Raw genomic sequence first — 19,254 nt, 5'->3', positions numbered from 1 at the left:
GCTTGGAGTTTACCGCTGTTGCTGCTGCTGTGTGGCTGGATCGCAATGCCTCACCCCTCGCTCCCGTCCAGAGGTGTGTGCTCCCGGTCTCCTCTCGCCGACCCACCACTTTCTGGAGATGCCTGAGCTCTCAGCAGCTTCCAGCTCGCTCACACCTTAAGTTTCATCCTGTGTGTGTGTGAGAGAGAGGGAGACAGACTTTGGGCTAATGGGTTTCTGCCCAACACTCTCTTGTTGAACAATGCTGGGATTGAAATAGTTTCCTCTCTCTCTCTTAAAAGCAATCAGAAATCTCCCTCCCCTTACCCCTCGCCCCTTAGCAACAACAACAACAAAAGTCTGGCGGACGGAAGATGCAGAAAAGCATCAGGTACAATGAGGGACACGCTGTGTATTTAGCTCTGATCGCGCGTAAAGAGGGGACGAAACGTGGCTACCTGAGCAAGAAGACGGCCGAGAACAGCAAGTGGCACGACAAGTGGTTCGCCCTTTACCAGAATGTGCTCTTCTACTTTGAGAGCGAGCAGAGTAGCAGACCCTCGGGGATCTATCTGATCGAAGGCTGCACTTGTGAGAGGGTCCCGTCCCCCAAGCCCCCGACCATGGGCAAGGAGACCCTGGAGAAACAGGTATGAGTGAGAGGGTGCGGTGCATAATCCCACCTGCAAATTCAACTGCATCAGATATCTTGTCCATCTGTCAATGTACCCAGATCCAACTGTCAGGCTGCATAACTAACACGCCTGCCTCCTGACTTATTATTTTTGTAGTTGTCACTCCTGAAGAGGAAATTTGACAATTATTGTCATTTACAATGATCAGAAAGTGCCATCTCTAAGTAAAGCTCACGTGATGGTGTTAATGTTTTCCACAAACTCCCTGTTATAGTTTTACCACAAGCACTGGGAGCGGTGTGTAATGTGTGGACACCTTGCTGTAACTAGGCTCCCTCCACACCTTCTTGCGATCCCAGCAGAAGTCAGAACCTGTCCGCTTCTGTAAGAACTTTTAAGTTTTTAATTAATGATCAAGCAAAAGCGTCCCCCCCTCCCAGGAATAAACACTGGCACCATTTGGGGAAAAGCCTCCACTGTGACTAAGGCGCCAACATTGGTCGAAGATGAAATCTCTGTCCAGGCAGCAAGCCTTCAGTTCTGAATACTACCTCGTCAGTCAGATTTGGTTTCGGACTAATGTTCCATTTAAAACATTGCTCTGTCTAATATTAATACATACGGAAAAACCAGGCTTGCATTGTCCTGTTCCCAAGGAATATATTTCAGCAAAGGTTCACAAACATCCATGTGGCACAGTCGCTCGTTGGTGTAGCGGGATTAAAGTTGTCTCGAGTGTTTTTTAAAATATTCTGCTTCAAAATATTGTTTCCCTTTTTAAAACATATTTCCTGCTCATTTTACCACTTGTGAAACCCGCTCCAAAAAACGGTTTGAAATAAGGTTCACTCACTGTGTCCTCTGACATAACTATTATAAAATGTTAGCTCAGAATGAAATCCAATTCTCCCTCGCCAAAAATCTGACAGTTTGTGTTAGCGTTGGAAACAGGTAATTTACATTCTTCGCTGCATAATATAATTATGGACATTTTATGGGATTTGGAAATCAGTGATATCCGACCATCACTGCAAAATACTTCATGACATTTTTTTGGAAGCAATCCAGGAATGGAGTTTCGAGATTTATCCTTTTTTTTTGAACGCACATGTTTGCACTGGCGGCGGACACTTTGAACGTTATCATCAGGTTGTAATCTTGGGTTTTTGCAGCCCCAAAGGCTACGCTCACTGGGGGCTACAGATTGGCTCTGAGCTTGTCATTTGTATTAAGCACACAAACAAACAACAAAACGTCGTGGAGTTATGTCATTTGCCCTACAGTCAAACACCATTTATAAATAGAAATGTGTTCTGTACCACCTGACCCATCTTTACTGCCAGGCAAAGAGAAAAACACTCCTGTAAAAATATTCAGCCTCTGGTTTTCCACTAATTAATGCACTTAACATTTGTGTTACTGTGCCTACGGGCGCAGTTGAAGACAGAACATAACATCGCATAATTCTGTGTTCATCTCAATTGGGTCATACTTTCCAAGTCACCAATTGTTACCTTAAGGAATTACAGACAACACACAGAGTTGCGACGGTAGTTTGAGTAGCCCTTAATGTAATTGGACCATAAACAAACATTAATGTATCATAATAGCGTTATCCCACAAGGCACTGGTACTGTGTGCGCCTACATAATTGTCTGATAAAATATTAATATAGTGAGTTTTATCTTCATTATCCCCTGTACAGGATATATCAGGGAGGTCTTATGGTACAATGGTTCACGCACTGTCTTTGGGCTAGAAGTTCTGGATTTGAATCACCTCCCAGGACTTGATGATTAAGGAAGGTGTGTTCATAATGTGGCAGGTTCAGTGTCAACCTGCATGTCCTTTTCACACACGCCAATGGCAGGCAGTAAGAGAAGGAGAGAGTTATAGAAGCATAGAATCTCCACAGTGCAGAAAGAGGCCATTCAGCCCATTGACTCTGCACCGACTTTCCAAAAGTGCAACCCACCCATGCCCTCCCCTCTGCCCTATCACCAAACCCCACTGATTAACAATGGCTAATCCACCTAACCTACACATCTTTGGACTGTGGGAGGAAACTGGATCACTCAGAGGAAACCCACGCAGATATAGGGAGAACATGCAAACTCCACACAGTCACCCAAGGGCAGGATTGAAGCCGGGTCCCTGACACTGTGATGATTTGGAGATGCCGGCGTTGGTCTGGGATGGGCACAGTAAGTAGTCTCACAACACCAGGTTAAAGTTCAACAGGTTTATTTGGCAGCATGAACTTTCGGAATGCTGCCTGATGAAGGAGCAGCTCATGCTACCAAATAAACCCTGTTGGACTTTAAACTCGTGTTGTGAGATTTCTTACTGTGTCTGACACTGTGAGGCAGCAGTGGTAACTACTGTGTCACTGTGCCATCCCTCGGATGGAAAGAATGTTGGAGCCTCCAACATCACCGTCCATGGCTCCAGACGACAACACACAAAACTATACGTTGCCACAGCAACTTAGACTCCCTGAGAGAACTGCAACACGCCACCACTACAATGTTTCCAAAGTATCAGCAAGGATACACACTGCACAGTCTTTAGATATTTAAAGGCTGGCATTTCTTTGGTCTGAAATGGTAAGGAAAAAGCTAAGTAGTAAGGATGCATTTGATTGTGGATCACCACTCCCAAATAATATTGAGAGCATGCTTGGAGTATATTAGTATCTGAAACATTATTCCTCCTCATTTTTTCACAGCTGGGACATAACTTATTCTAACATGTCTTCTTCAGATGGTTGTGACATTGTCGTCATTCAGTCATCAGCATCTTTCCTTTTTGAAGCTCTCTGTAATGAAATATTTTGGGTTTGGTCTGCCCCTCCAGCACAGTAAGTGTCTGTCGGGTAGGCACGGTGGCACAGTGGTTAACACTACTGCCTCACAGCACCAGGGACCCGGGTTCGATTCCAGCCTCGGGTGACTGTGTGGAGTTTGCACGTTCTCCCTGAGTCTACGTGGGTTTCCTCCAGGTGCTCTGGTTTCCTCCCACAGTCCAAAGATGTGTGGGTTAGGTAGAATGGCCGTGATAAATAATGTCAGGGGGGATGAGCAGGGTAAATATGCGGGGTTACGGGGATAGGACAGGGTGGGATTGTTGTTGGTGCAGGCTCGATGGGCCAAATGGCTTCCTTCTGTATTGTCAATTCTAAGAATGTGTCAAAGAACAAAGAACAATACAGCACAGGAACAGGCCCTTCGGCCTTCCAAGCCCGCGCCGCTCCCCGGTCCAGGATTGAATCCTGAATCCAGGCCACGCCCAATTTTCCAGCCTATCTACATACTAATATCCTATCCACCGAGCTGTCCCTCACAGCTACGATGCTTTGTTCATCACAACCTATTAACTCACCCCTACCCTATTAACTCACCCCCACCCCCCCATTCCAGTCCATGTGATCTCCAGGGAGAGGCGAAAACCCAGAGTGAAAACCCCAGGGCCAAGTGTCATTAGGATGTGAGAAATTTCATTGGACGTGGAACAGCTAATTCACTCAAATGGCCTATTGAAAAGAAAACTAATCAAAATCCATTTTATTCTATATAATTTGTAGTATTTGTTGGATGTCCCAGTCAAAACCACTACGTGTAAAAATAATTTTCTATCGGATGTGAAATAGCATTCGTGATAATAATAAATAGACATTAAGTTCACTCAGATGATATTCCTCTGTCTCCTATTTTAACTGTCAATAACCAGTTGAATGCATGTGTTACAATAGTACACATAGATGTAACGTGTTTCATTTCGAATTTATGAGGGATCTGGACAGCGTAGTTAAGGGCCAATTGTACCCACGTGTGAAAGGATCATGAAGAGAAGGCACAGATTTAATGTAATTTATAAAAAGAAGAAAAAGTGATCTGAAAATAAACTTTACGCAGCGAGTGGTTAAGCATTGCCTGAGAGTGCGGTGGAGGCAGGTTCAATCAAGGCATTCAAAAGGGAAGTAGATTGTTCCTTTTCAAGTAACAATGTACATCATTATGAGGAGAAAGCAGCGAATGGCATTAAATAAATTGCTCATTTGGGGAGCTGGTGTAGAAACAATGGACTAAATGGCCTCCTTCTGCACTGTAAAAATTCTGTGATTCTGTGATGTATGCATTAAGCATTTTTTTGCTATTGTCTGCAATGAAAAATTATAAATTAAACTCTGTCTAATTAACATTGTTGACAGAACTATAGCCAGTGAACAACCAGTGATATTCATGAAAGCAATCAACCCCTAAAATAAAGCTCCTTTAGGTGATCATGTCAATATCCCCCACACCGTTCCCTCAGCAATATTACATCCCATAATTTAAGAAAGATGTTTCAAAAGAAATTATTAAAGTTTAGTCATCTATTTATCCATAGCATCGTATCAATGCCTTTGACAAATTCCCTTGTACAGATCTCCCTTTCTCCGAGCTTGGTGAGTTAGCGTTTCTCTGCTGCAGGCACTGGGATGTATTCCCCAAAGCGATCTTCTGCTGTTTTGCAAAATCAAGGTGTTTCTTCATATAGTGTTTATAAAATGTGAGCAGTGTATTGGTGTAGTAATGAAATGGTTACACCATTGAAGTTGTGAGTTCACATATCGCCATGACAAGTTATAAAACCATCCAATAAATCTGATTTATGGCTCCATCAGAAAAATGACTGTGAACATTAATGGGCTGTTGTCCTAAAACTCCACCTGGATCACTATTGATCTACAAACAAGGGATTAACCTATCAGCCCGATAAATGACAAAAGCAAATTATTGCTGATGCTGGAAATCTAAAATAAGAACTCCAAAAAAAGAAGCTGGAGAAAGTCAGCAGGTCAGGCAGCATCAGTGGTGAGAAACAGTTAAAATTTCAGCTTCATGACCTTTCATCAGGACTGAAGAAAGATAAAAATGTAAGAGTTTTTTAGCTAGTGGAAGTGCGGGGGGCAGGGGAGGGGGGGGGGGCACAAGAAGCTCTTTGATAGGATGGAGGCTGGCAGTGAAAATTAAATAACAAAAGATTTCATGATGCAACAGTCAAAGAGAATGGTAATAGATATGGAATCATAGAATCCCTACAGCGCAGGAAGAGGCCATTTAGCCCATCAAGTCTGCACTGGCTCTCCAACAGAGCATCCAGCCCAGGCCCTTTCCCGTAAACCCATGTATTTACCCTGCCAATCCCCCTAACCCACACATCCCAGGACACCGAGGGGCAACTTAGCATGGCCAATCCATCTAACCTATATCTTTGGATATAGTAAAGAAACAAAGCTTGAGGCATGCATTGCTCCATAAAGAACAACTTAAAGGAACAAAGAAAAAGACTGTCCCAGCAAAAGAAAAACAAAAGAGAAAAAAAAACACATAGGACAAGATGGAGGCAGAGGTTATGATCTGGTCACCCATTCCGTATCTGGTCATGCCAATGTAGAGGAGAGCAGTGAACATAGTAGACTACATCGAAATAAGTAAATTGCTGTTTCATTTGAAGTAGAGTTTGGGGCCTTGATCCAAAGATGGAGATGAAACGGTAGATGTTACATCTCCTACACTTCGGCTATTGCAGCGTGAAACCATTTGTTGTTTAATCTTTCCTGGACTCCATCCTATCACAGACCTCCTTCTTCAGTGCTAATGAAAGGTTATTGACTTGAAATGTTAACCCTCTTCCTTTCCACAGATGCAGCCTGACCTGCTGAGTTTCCCCAGCTTTTGTAATCCTAATTTTAGTCCCATAGTTGAATCTGGTCCATTTTACAGTGTTGACACTTGGGTCTCAATATTCATGGAGAAGTAAGGAGGGAGCAGGGTCAGTGTTATTTGTGGCCCAGAATTATGGGGACTGCAGAGTCCTGCTGAGTTTAAAGGCAGAATCTCATTTGATCTTTGATGCGCAATTAATTCACTCGGGAGGCTGGATCGTACCCGGGAAATAAAGGCTTTTATTAGCAACAAGAATGGAGCATACAGCTTAACAATACAATCCCAGACGAAAGGGTCACTAGGAAGTGCAGTGACCTTTATACGCCTATAGGAAGGCGGAGCCAACCGGAGTGTACCACAGAACAACACCAACAGGTGGAACACCCCAACCCTAACCCCAACAGTAACAAGAGTAACATATGTACAAGTACCCATAGTGGTAACCATCTATGGTTCAGTACCCATAGTGGTAACCATCTATGGTTCACCACAATCTTTTTCTCTCTGTTGGCCAGGCAGGCCAATAATATAAGGCCAACGGGAGGAAGGGAGAGATTGCAGGGAGGTAGATTGTGTTCAGCATTGGGCGGATGCTCAGCTGGGAAGCTGTGGGGAGAGTGACCTGGTGATGGGGAAGGGAGGGGAGATTTTGGGACAGGTTAGCGTGGGGGCTGCTCCTCCTCCTGCACTCCTGCTCCTCCCGGGTGGCAAGCAGGACTTAGCTGATGGATCTCCTCACCTCCCTCTAGCTGCCTGGTTTCCTGAACTCTGGAAAACCCAGTCTGCAGCCATGAAATCTAACCGGCTGTTAAAATCTGAGGCAGCCTCACTCAGAGATTTAAATTATTGGCTCACTCTTGAGTGCAAGTCATAGGCCTGCTGCCCACCTGCCCCAGTAAAACTGGAAGCAGGTACATTCTCAGTGGATTGTGTTCAAATCTCACATTTTAAGAATTTATCCACTCCACTGTCCCTGGCAGTTTAAAATTTCCCTCTTGATATCTTCTGAGTTGCAAAAACAATCAATATGGCGAACTACTTTCTCAGAGTAGCAAGAAATAACTTGAAATCATAGAAATCATAGAAACCCTACAGTACAGAAAGAGGCCATTCGGCCCATCGAGTCTGCACCGATCACAATCCCACCCAGGCCCTACCCCCATATCCCTACATTTAAATTCAACTTTGCCAGTCACTGACATGTCAAGAACAAATAGGAGCTTCCCCGCTGCCACATATTTAACATACTAAACATGTTAAATATATCCAAGATCTTACCTTTTACTTTTTTGAAGCCCTTTTATGAATATCCTTAGAGTAGTAGATAGAATTCTACTGCACAAAAAGAGGCCCCTCGGCCCATAATGTCTGTGCCGGCCATTAAGCACACATCTATTCTAATCCCATTTTCCAGCAATTGGTCCATAGCCTTGTATGCTATGGTGTTTCAAGTGCTCCTCTACATGCTTCTTAGATTTTGTGAGGGTTCCCACCTCTATATCTTCCTTTCAGGCAGTGAGTTCCAGATTCCCACCACCATCTGGGTGAACAATTTTTTCCTTCTTACCTTATGCCCCCTGGTTATTGATCCCTCAAATAAGGGGAAGGTTTCTTTCTATCTACCCATCTATATCCCTCATAATTATTTACACCTCAATCAGATCTCTCCCCCCCTCCACCAGCCTTCTCAGCTTTAAGGAGAACAACCCCAGCCTATCCAGCCTCTCTTCATAGCTGAAACACTCCAGACCAGACAACATCCTCTGAACCCTTTCGAGTGCAATCACACCCGTCCTATAGTGTAGCGACCAGAACTGCACTCAACATTCTAGCTGTAGCCTAACGAGTGTTTTATGCAGTTCCATCATAACCTCTCCGCTCTTATATTCTATGTCTCGGCTAATAAAGGCTAGTATCCCAAGTGCATTCTTAACTACCTTATCTACCTATTTAAAGACTGCCACACTTTCCTGTAAGCGTCAATTTTTCAATACCCACAGTTCTGACTCTCACAGTTTAAGGCAGATTAAACTATGAGGCTGAAGTGTGAACAACTTCACAGTATGCTTCAGTATGCGGCACGGTAGCCTCGCAGGGCCAGGGGCCCTGGTTCGATTCTGGCATTGGGTGACTGTGTGGAGTTTGTATGTTTTCGTGGTTTGCCTCCACGTGTTCCGTTTTCCTCCCACACCCCAAATATGTGCAGGTTAGGTGCATTGGCCATGCTAAATTGTCCTTTAGTGTCCAGAGATGTGTAGGGTTATGTGGATTAGACATGGTAAATGCACAGGGTTACGTGGATAAGGCGGGGGATGGGTTTGGGTAAGATGCTCTTTCAGAGAATTGGTGCAGACTTGATGGGCTGAATGGCCTCCTTCTGCACTGTAGGGATTCTATGATTCTATGAGTTTCAATTGAAATGTTTCAAGCACAAAAATCAAGGTCGACATTCCAGTGCAGTACTGCGGGAGCACTGCATCATCAAACAGAGGCTCTACCTGCCTGCTCAGGTGGATGTAAAAGATCTTGTGGCACTATTTTGAAGGAGAGCATGTGAGTTATTCAGCAATACCTTCCCCCCACCCATGTGCGCTCGCCAATATTTACCTCGCGACCGGCATTTAAAAAAGATTATCTGGACATTATCACATTGCTGCTTTGCGGGAGGCTTCTGTGCACAAATTGGCTGCTGTGTTTCCTACCTTACAACTGTGCCTACATTTCATTAGCTTTCAAGTGCTTTGAGGCATCTAATTGTCATGAACAGTGCTAGTCTTTCGTTCTTTTAATTCCTGTAACAGTATCAATTTGGTTGTTTTCCGTAAGTAAGTTAATAAATTCCAGAGACTTTATTAAGCTTATTCTTAAGTTTAAAAAAAAACGAAATGTGAGGGAGAATGGAAAACAAATGTCCACTTCAAAGATGAGAGACAATAGTGACTGCACATTTTTCTAAATTTAAATTGAAGATTCAGAGTAATTTATGGAGCTGTTTAAAGTTATGAAGGAACGACCTGTATAATATACTGCCCCCATCATAACATGGCTGGTGTGGACAGTTGGGCAGGATTAGGCAGGTTGCTTTTTCAAGCCTATTTGAGAAATGACAGAAAGGAAGGAGGCGCACAATATATGGTGGGAGAGAAGGGGAGGGGAGGAAGGAGAAGCGGGAAAAGGACACATACAACACGTGTGCAATTCTGTGTGTAATTCTGGTCACCCTATTATAGAAAGGATATTATTAAACTAGAAAGAGTGCAGAAAGGATTTACTAGGATGCTACTGGGACTTGATGGATTGAGTTATAAGGAGAGGCTGAATAGACTGGGACTTTTTTCTCTGCGCGTAGGAGGCTGAGGGGTGACCTTATAGAGGTCTATAAAATAATGAGGGGCATAGACAAGGTCGATAGTCAGTACCTTTTCCCAAAGGTAGGGGAGTCTAAAACTAGAGGGCATAGGTTTAAGGTGAGCGGGGAGAGATACAAAAGTGTCCAGAGGGGCAATTTTTTCACACACAGGGTGGTGAGTGTCTGGAACAAGCTGCCAGAGGTAGTAGTAGAGGCGGGTACAATTTTGTCTTTTAAAAAGCATTTAGATAGTTACATGGGTACAATGGGTAAAGAGGGATATGGGCCAAATGCGGGCAATTGGGACTAGTTTACGGGTTTTAAAAAGAAAGGGCGGCATGGACAAATTGGGCCGAAGGGCCTGTTTCCATGCTGTAAACCTCTATTTCTCTATGACTCTATGACATACTGTCTTGATGTGTGTAGGACAAGGGAAATGGTTAAATTTAAGATATTAAGGACAGGCAATAGAATATCCTTTTTTTATACAGAAGTTTATGAGTCTGTGAAACATATTATTAGTGATTCAAACAGAGAGGCTGGGACTACTCACCTTGTTAATAAGCCTGTTGCCCAGTTCATACTACAGTTGGTGTGGGCAGCCAGGCAGGAGTGGGAGGATTGCTTTGAAAGGCCTACATGAGAAATGATAGGAAGGAAAAGGGGGGCCCCCTCACGCATCGGCGCTGGTGTTACTGGAACTGATGCGCTCCTGAGAGCGGGACTTCCAGAACTGAGTCGAGAGGGCTGCTGGGACTGCAGGAAGAAAGCCCGAGGAACATCATGGCTGCCCCAGAAAGTCATTCCTGGGGTTTTGGGGTTGGGAGGAATCTCAGAGCCCTGGCTGGAGGAAGAGGCGGATGGGAAGGCTGTATTTTTGCAGGTAGCATACAAGGTAGAAGGAAATGGGGGGGCTAACATTTAGGGGGTGGTGCATCAATATGTGCAAGGGATATTCCCCCTCAAACCCTCCCTCTCTTGCTCCCCCTCCTCCCCTCCCCTTCTCTCCCACCAAATACTGTGCCCTTCCTTCCTTTCTGTCATTTTCAAATAGGCTTTAAAAAGCAACGTGCCTAATCCTGCCCGACTGACCTCACCAGCCATATTATGGTGGGGGCAGTATATTATACAGGTCATTATGCAGCCTAGCTGATTCTTCATTATTTATTTACACATGGCAGGCACATTGCCGATTTCAGCATCCACTCACCTAGTATATTTTGGAGGTGAACTCCAAGGGTGGGCAAGAAGGTGATGGGTTAGCAGCTGAATCTATTTTATGTATCTGTCGCCTCCCCCCCCCAGCCCTCCTGTCCTCCGCTGCCCGTTGCCCCCGCCACCATCTGACCCACTGAAAGCACACCTGGCAGGGGCACATAAAATCCAGCCCCATGTTCAATATGATGGAGAGGTGTTTGAAGGCAAGGCTAGGAAGTTTCAAAACTCATGAATAGTCAACAGCTACTGCTCTAGCCCCATACTGGGCCAGGAGGTGCACAATTTCAGGATTGTGTGATTGACAGTATTATAAATTGCTCCACAGAAATATTCAACAGCTTCTTAATGATCGTAATTTCAGTGAACTTTAACACAGCTGGAAGAAGGTGACATGGTTTGTGGATAATGAGGCTCGTACTCTATTCTTTCTTACAGGTTGATTCATTTGTTGCTTTCTGTTCAGACGGGATTACATCTGTTGACAGCGACAGATTAATAGTTTATTCATCTTGCACAAGTTCTTGAACAGATCTGCTGTGATTTCTGTCTCTTGACTCCCAGCGACTCTTACTGCAACACTGCCTATTCTGGACTTTGGATTACTGCACACATCTGGAATAGGGATCTGGAAGCAAATATTAGGAAAGGGATTTCAGTTCTGATGAAGTGTTACTTATTTTTCTGTCTCCATAGATGGTGGGGACGTAGGTACAGGGGTAGGTCATCCAACATCTCAATATTTTTCTATTCTATTCTATTCTATTGTAAGCCTGTTCTGCCCTTAATGAGGTTTCCTATGTCCTAACGCCATTACCCCACCATCCTTTCAGTTAACAAAAATCTGTCAATTTCAGATTTAAATTTAACAATTGATTGAACATCAATTGGTGTTTGCAGAAGAGATATCCAAACTTTTATCAGCTTTTATATCATACTGCTTTCTAATTTCCTTTCGTAGAAGGTCTGACTCTAATTTCTGACAGTACGAGTTTTAACAACACCAGGTTAAAGTCCAGCAGGTTTATTTGGTAGCAAATACCATTAGCTTTTCGGAGCTTTCGTATCTGTGTTTACCCCAGTCCAACGCCGGCATCTCCCCGTCTAATTTTTGAACCATATCTTTTTGTCTTAGAACCCTTAACAAGTGTTAATAGTTACTCTATATCTAACCTATCTGTTCCACTTGAAAACTGATAAATCAATGATGCACTTTCTCCAAGGCCAATAAATCGTTACTAAGGCGTGATGCTTGGAACTGTTCACAGTGATGTCTAACCAAGAGGCTGTATCGCTGTAGCATAGTTTCCAACCGCTTGTATTTTAATTTCTTGGCCATAAAGGCCGACATTCTTTTGGACTTTGGATTATTTTCTGTACCTGTTCATGACGTTTTGGAGTAAATTTTCTGGTCCCGCCGCCTTGCGAATTGTCATGGGCAGGACAGAAAATTTGATGGAATATTTAAAGGTCTGTTGACCTTGGAAGGGAATTTCTGGTCTCGGGGCAGGCGCGACTGGAAAATCCCGCCCTTAATCTTTGTCTATTCTATTCGAGATGAGCCTCTGACCTCATATTCCCACAATCACTAAAACCACCTGCTTCCACCTCCACAAAGTCATTGACGTTACCCTCTCAGCTAAGGTGCTGCTGAAATCCTCATTCATGCCTCCTTTTCCTCTAGACTTGACTTTTCCACTGAATTCCTGACTAGTCTTCCACATTCTATCATCCATAAACTTGAGGTCATCCAAACCTCTGCTGTCCATGTCTTAACCTGCACCAAGTCCCATTCCCCTAATACCCCTGTGCTCACTCATCTATATTGGCTCCTAGTCAAACAGTGCTTAGATTTTCAAATACTCATCATTGTTTTCAAATCCTACCATGCCCTTCACCCCACCTCCATTTCTGTAATCTCCTCCAGTCCAGCAAGCCTCTGAGATATCTTTGCTTCTTTAATTCTGACCTTTTGTGCATCCCCAGTTATAAGTTTAAAGTTTATTTATTATTGCCACAAGTAGGCTTACATTAACACTGCAATGAAGAATCACTCCCCTGTTGATGACCGTGCCTTCTGTTGCCTTGGCCCTCAGTGCAGGAATACCCTCCCTACACCTCTTTGCCTCTGTACCTCACTTTCTTCCATTAAAGACTCGCTTTAAAATCTACCATGTTGACAAAACTTTTGATCATCATCTGGCCTAATATCTTTTTGGCTCATTTTCATATTTTGTATTCTGTGATGCAACTTGAGATGTTTTATTATGTTAAAAGTGACATATTCATATGAATTGTTGGCTTTAGGTTCAAAGTCACATTAACTCCCATTAAAATGCATCGGCCACAATTTGTCCCTTTCACAGGATCTATTAAAATATCTTTGTAGTTTTACGCTTCCATCTACACTGCTTACCAGCTTTGAAAGTTTTCTTCTGTTTCCATCTGGATAGAGCTGTGAAGAAGGCCTATAGTGTGTTAGCTTTTATTAACAGGGGGTTGGAGTTTAAGAGCCGTGGGGTTATGCTGCAACTGTACAGGACCTTGGTGAGACCACATTTGGAATATTGTGTGCAGTTCTGGTCACCTCACTATAGGAAGGATGTGGAAGCGCTGGAAGGAGTGCAGAGGAGATTTACCAGGATGCTGCCTGGTTTGGAGGGTAGGTCATATGAGGAAAGGTTGAGGGAGCTAGGGCTGTTCTCTCTGGAGCGGAGGAGGCTGAGGGGAGACTTAATAGAGGTGTATAAAATGATGAAGGGGATAGATAGAGTGAACGTTCAAAGACTATTTCCTCGGGTGGATGGAGCTATTACAAGGGGGCATAACTATAGGGTTCGTGGTGGGAGATACAGGACGGATATCAGAGGTAGGTTCTTTACGCAGAGAGTGGTTGGGGTGTGGAATGGACTGCCTGCAGTGATAGTGGAGTCAGACACTTTAGAAACATTTAAGCGGTTATTGGATAGGCACATGGAGCACACCAGGATGATAGGGAGTGGGATAGCTTGATCTTGGTTTCAGATAAAGCTCGGCACAACATCGTGGGCCGAAGGGCCTGTTCTGTGCTGTACTGTTCTATGTTCTATGTTCATCAAAGGCTGCTGGCATCAGTTGGCTACACATTTTTGCCATCCTCCAATTAAGAGGTCATGCCTGCACTTGGCATCCAATTAAGAATCAGGGGTGGGTTACTGAGGCAGGAGTCCCAATCAGAGGGGCTGATGCTCTGGATGGCTGGGAGAGGTGGGCACTACTGAGGCAAGTAGGGAATTTTGAGGGAGCCCCCAAATGTCAGTGCTTTCTAAAACATTCAGAAAATAGAGAAAGGACACAGCCATCAGGCAATCATGGTGGAGGGTAAATCTATCACAGGATTGCCATTCTTTATGGTTGAACAATCTCCACAGGATCGCCTCTGGCTGTCATCTTCTTATTTTGATGGGAGCACTGAGAGGAGGAGATGATGGCATTCTCAGCAACTGACCCCAATTTGACCCTTAATTGGCCACTTGTCACTGCTGGGCGGGTAGCCACTGCAAAGTCAACCCTACCTTCAGCTAGGTTGCTCAGAACGCATTAGGGAACCAATCTGGAACACATTTTTCAAATTTTGCTCCTTGTCTCATCTCCAACTCTGTCTCAGTGAATAAGATTTTGCCCAACATCGCCTTATCATTGTATCATTAATTTTGGATGCTGCCTGATCTGCTGAGTGTTTCCAGCATTTGATGTCTTTATTTCACTGAGGAATATGTTTGGTTAGGCTATCAGAACTTTGGTATAACCAAACAGTAAATATTTTGTAAATTGCTAACTAGTTTATACCGTAGTGACTATTGATATTTCCCTAACCTGCAGTAAACAGAATTCATAAATGCAATTTGAGAATAAAATATGAAAACGCCAGACCTTCTTAAATAGCTGACAGCCAAAGAATCTCCATTATTAATCCTAGTCTAAGGATATTAACAATAAGTTGGGGAGATTTTCCTCAAGGGCAGGATTGCTGCCAGAAGTGGGTCGAGGCAGGATTTCCACCAGCTGATCCAATCCTGATGTGATTCCTCTTCCAGTTTCTTGGGTTGGGTCAACCAAGCATCCTAGTGGTGGTTCACTGCTGCGTAGACTGAAATGATCTGAAATATCATCTGGTAAGACCCAATCTTAATGTTTTTTATTATTTCATTGTGAGTATCATTGGCAAGGCCAGCGCTTGTTGCTCATCCTTAATTGCCCTTGAGAAAGTGCTAGTAAGCCACCTTCTTGAGCCACTCCATTCCATCTGTTGGAGATATGGTGCTATTAGTAAGCGGCTCCATGAATGACCTCAACTGCAAAATGATCAGCCCTTTGCGAGAATAAGGAGTCAGATGATCTTCCTCGATGCCACCAAGATATTTATTGTGCCTCCCATCACCATAATCGAGTCATCACCTCTTCGCTGACCTTAGGCTTCACCTGCAATAGAGTATAGAAAGCCTCTATGTCACGATTAATATGCAGCTTCAGTAGCAGTGAGGGCGTTGCAAACTCAGCAGCCAGCTCAGGAGATAAAGATTGAGTGGAAGGCCTCCCCGTCCAATTTTACTCAGTTTCCTGCCTCAGCTGACAGTTCATGGAAAATCCTTGCTGATGAATCCTGCACTTGTTCAGTTTGATTTGATTTATTATTGTCACATGTATTAGCATACAGTGAAAAGTATTGTTTCTTGAGTGCTATACAGACAAAGCACACCGTTCATAGAGAAGGAAAGGAGAGAGTGCAGAATGTAGTGTTACAGTCATAGCTAGGGTGTAGAGAAAGATTAACTTAATGCAAGGTAAGTCCATTCAAACATCTGACAGCAGCAGGGAAGAAGCTGTTCTTGAGTCGGTTGGTACGTGACCTCAGACTTTTATATCTTTTCCCCGAAGGAAGAAGGTGGAAGAGAGAATGTCCAGGGTGCATGGGGTCCATAATTATGCTGGCTGCTTTGCCGAGGCAGCAGGAAGTGTAGACAGAGTCAATGGATGGGAGGCTGGTTTGCGTGGTGGATTGGGCTACATTCACGACCTTTTGTAGTTTCTTGTTCTTTCCCCCCCCCCACCCCCATCCACAGCATTTTTAAAATATCATTTAGCTGTTCACTAAATACTGCCAACATGTAAATTTAGTCATCTGTAATATATTGCATTTCTTAAAACTGTACACACTTCCTGAGTCACGATTTTGCCACATAATAAAAATCTGTGAACACTTGCTGATGCCTGGAGTCATGCTGAACAGTAACATCTATTTACTTTCAATTAGTCACACTCGTGCTACACCTCCTTTGCTTCATCTTTCAGTCTAGTCTTCCTATATGGCACTGCTAGCCTTGTCTTGTTACCATTCACTATAATTTTTGAAAATTGCTCAAACTTATTTTTCCCATTCCAACAGTGCTGCAAGTATTATAGTTTGAGAGTTTATTTTTGTTTATTCTGCCAAAGTGTGCTACTTTGTATCGTAATGTTTCTGCAATATTTTTCACTGCTATAATCCATCATTATTGCAGCTCATATCTTCATATATCTTCATATCTTCAGCCCAATTCAAAACTCAATTGTTACCTTTGTTGGTTACTCTGGCTAATGCACTGCAGCACAGTGGCGCAGTGGTTAGACTGCTGCCTCACAGTGCTGGGGACCCGGATTCGCTTCCCGGTTTGGGTCACTGTGTGGAGTTTGCACATTCTCCCCGTGTCAGTGTAGTTTTTCTCTGGGTGCCGGTTTCCTCCACACAGTCCAAAGATGTGCAGGTTAGGTGGATTGGCCATGCTAAACTGCCCCTTAATCTCAGGGGGACTAGCTAGGATAAATGCATGGGGAGGTGGGGATGGGCCCTGGGTGGGATTGTGGTCGGTGCAGACTCAATGGGCCGAATGGCCTCCTTCTGCACTGTAGAATCCTATAAATTCTATGACTTTGAGGCACTGAGAGTCGACATTTAATATATCAATGCCCATGTCGACAAATGAAGAAATAAGTTAACCTTGTGTGACTTTAAGAGACGTGCTGTGGACCGTGAATTAAAAACTCTTTCTCCAATTTTAGCCTTTCCTGGTGCTGCCTCTTCCCCATGTCCACAGTTTTAATTTCAATATTGTCGCCATCTTTTGAAAGTTGAGAGTGAATCTTCTCAAGCTGTTGCTGATCGGTAACTGTATAGTGGCAAGGAGTTTGAATGTTATTTAACTGGACTGGAAACCCAGGCAATGTATGTTCACGATCCTACCTTGGCAAGTTGTGATTTGAATTCAATGGCCTGATTTTTCGTTCCCCCATCAGGCGTGTAGTCAGGATATAAGCACACTCAAACTGGGAGAAAGTGACTCAGAAGGTCAAATATTTCTTCTGGGCTGGGTTGGGTGACCACGGAACAAATGTGGAGGATGCTGGGTGTGGAGATGGGTTGGGCATTAGGCCTGCCTTGGTGCACCGGCGCTAAATCAAAGTTGTTTTTAGAGACAGCAAAATACAAAACAGCCCTCCACCCCTCACTAGTCACATATTCCCCAGGCCCTATCTATGCCACTTTTCCCACCTCTCTCATGGCACCTCATACCCTCCATGGCAACCTAAGCCCTTCTGCCCCACCCCCATGGTTCCTCATACACCCTTCGTCAGACAAAGGGTCATTGTGACTCAAACCATTGGCTTTATTCTCTCCCCACAGATGCTGTCAGACCTGCTGATATTTTCCAGCATTTTCTGTTTTTGTTTCAGATTCCAGCATCCGCAGTATTTTGCTCTTACCCAAGGCATCTACTACCTCTACCTGCATTGCACTGCTCCTCAAAGCATTTCATTTCTCATTTCTAGATACATTATGGCTGGCACAGTGGTTAGCATTGCTGCCTCACAGTGCCAGGGACCTGGGTTCGATTCCCGGCTTGGATCACTGTCTGTGTGGAGTTTGCACGTTCTCCCCGTGTCTGCGTGGATTTCCTCTGGGTGCTCCGGTTTCCTCCCACAGTCCGAAGGACGTGCTGGTTAGGTGAATTGGCCATGCTAAATTCTCCCTCAGTGTACCCGAACAGGCGCTTGAGTGTGGCGACTAGGGGATTTTCACAGTAACTTCATTGCAGTGTTAATGTAAGCCTACTTGTGACACTAATACTTGAACTTAAACGTTAGCTCTCTGTAATTCGTATTCAAACTATTCATATGTTCACATTAGCATTTTTCAGCAAGCATGTGCAATATTTATTTTATAAACTCACATTTTCATTCCTTGGATTTATGCCCTTCTTCTACCCACCATCCATAATTTAATTTCTTGCCATCTGTGCCTAGTGTGTTGTTGTTTCTTACCTATTAGACACACCCTGCTTTCAACACCTACTCTTCTTTTTCTGCCCCAGTGCTCACTTGTTTTTCGACTTATCCCCTGCTCCTCTTCTCCTCCTCTACATCACTTGATATTTTTCATCTGCTGCTCCACTTGTTTTTTTTCATCTTCACTCCACCAATTCCCCACTGTATTCCACCTCTGCTCCTTCCCTCCTCTCTGCATCGCCTTTTTGCCCACAGCTGACAACTTCCTCCAATTTGTACCCAACCCAGTTTTGCTTCTTGCCAAGGTAACCACTCTGCTTCCTGTTAGCTGTTCTCCTTTTTTGTTTGTTTCATAGCATGTTGGTGTCACTGGTAAAGCCACCATTTGTTGCCAATCTCTAATTGCTCTCAAAGGTGGTGGTGAGCCACATTCAGGAACTGCTGCAGTTCATCTGGTTAACTCTAGTGTTGTTAGGAAGGGAGATCCAGCATTTTCACCCAGCAACAGTAAAGGAATGGCAATATAGTTCCAAATCAGCATGGTGAGTAGCTTCAAGGGGAACTTACAGGTGGTGATGTTCCCATGCATTAGCTGCCCTTGGAATTCCAACTGGTAGAAGTCAAGAGTTTGGAAGGTGCTGTCAAAGAACAGTTGGTGAGTTGCGGCACTGCATCTTGTATATGCTGAACACTGCTGCTACTGTGCATTGGTGGTGGAGGAGTGAATGTTTTATGTGGCAGATTGAGTGCCAATCAAAGAAGGCTGCTTTGTACTAGATGTTTTTCTAGCTTCTTGAGTGTTGTTGGAGCCGCACTCATCCAGGCAAGTGGAAAGTATTTCCTGACTTGTGACTTGTAAATGATGGACTGACCTTGGGGAGACAGAAGGTGAGTCACTCTCCACAGGATTCCTAGCCTCTGATCTGTTCTTGTAGCCATAGTATTTATATGGTAGTTCAGGTTAGCTTCTGGTCAATGATAACCCCTCAGGATGTTGATAATGGGGGATTCAACAATAGTAATGTCATTGAATTTCAAGGGGAGATGGTTTGATTCTCTCTCT

At 44.0% G+C, this 19,254-nt stretch overlaps 1 protein-coding gene across 1 annotated transcript in view; it reads left to right on the top strand.

The window, feature by feature from the left end:
* The first annotated feature begins 353 nt into the window (after positions 1–353).
* The window catches only part of LOC144495328 (ras-specific guanine nucleotide-releasing factor 2-like), a 206,754-nt gene continuing 187,853 nt past the window's right edge, over positions 354–19,254 (top strand). Inside the window, exon 1 of the mRNA XM_078215430.1 lies at positions 354–629. Within this exon, the coding sequence (XP_078071556.1) occupies positions 354–629 (276 nt within the window). The remainder of the gene's footprint in view (positions 630–19,254) is intronic.

This window comes from Mustelus asterias, chromosome 6 (genome assembly GCF_964213995.1).
Source record: "Mustelus asterias chromosome 6, sMusAst1.hap1.1, whole genome shotgun sequence".
NCBI classification, from domain to species: Eukaryota; Metazoa; Chordata; class Chondrichthyes; order Carcharhiniformes; family Triakidae; genus Mustelus; species Mustelus asterias.
Note: the sequence above shows the minus strand (reverse complement) of the source record. Positions and strands in the feature narration are given on the sequence as shown.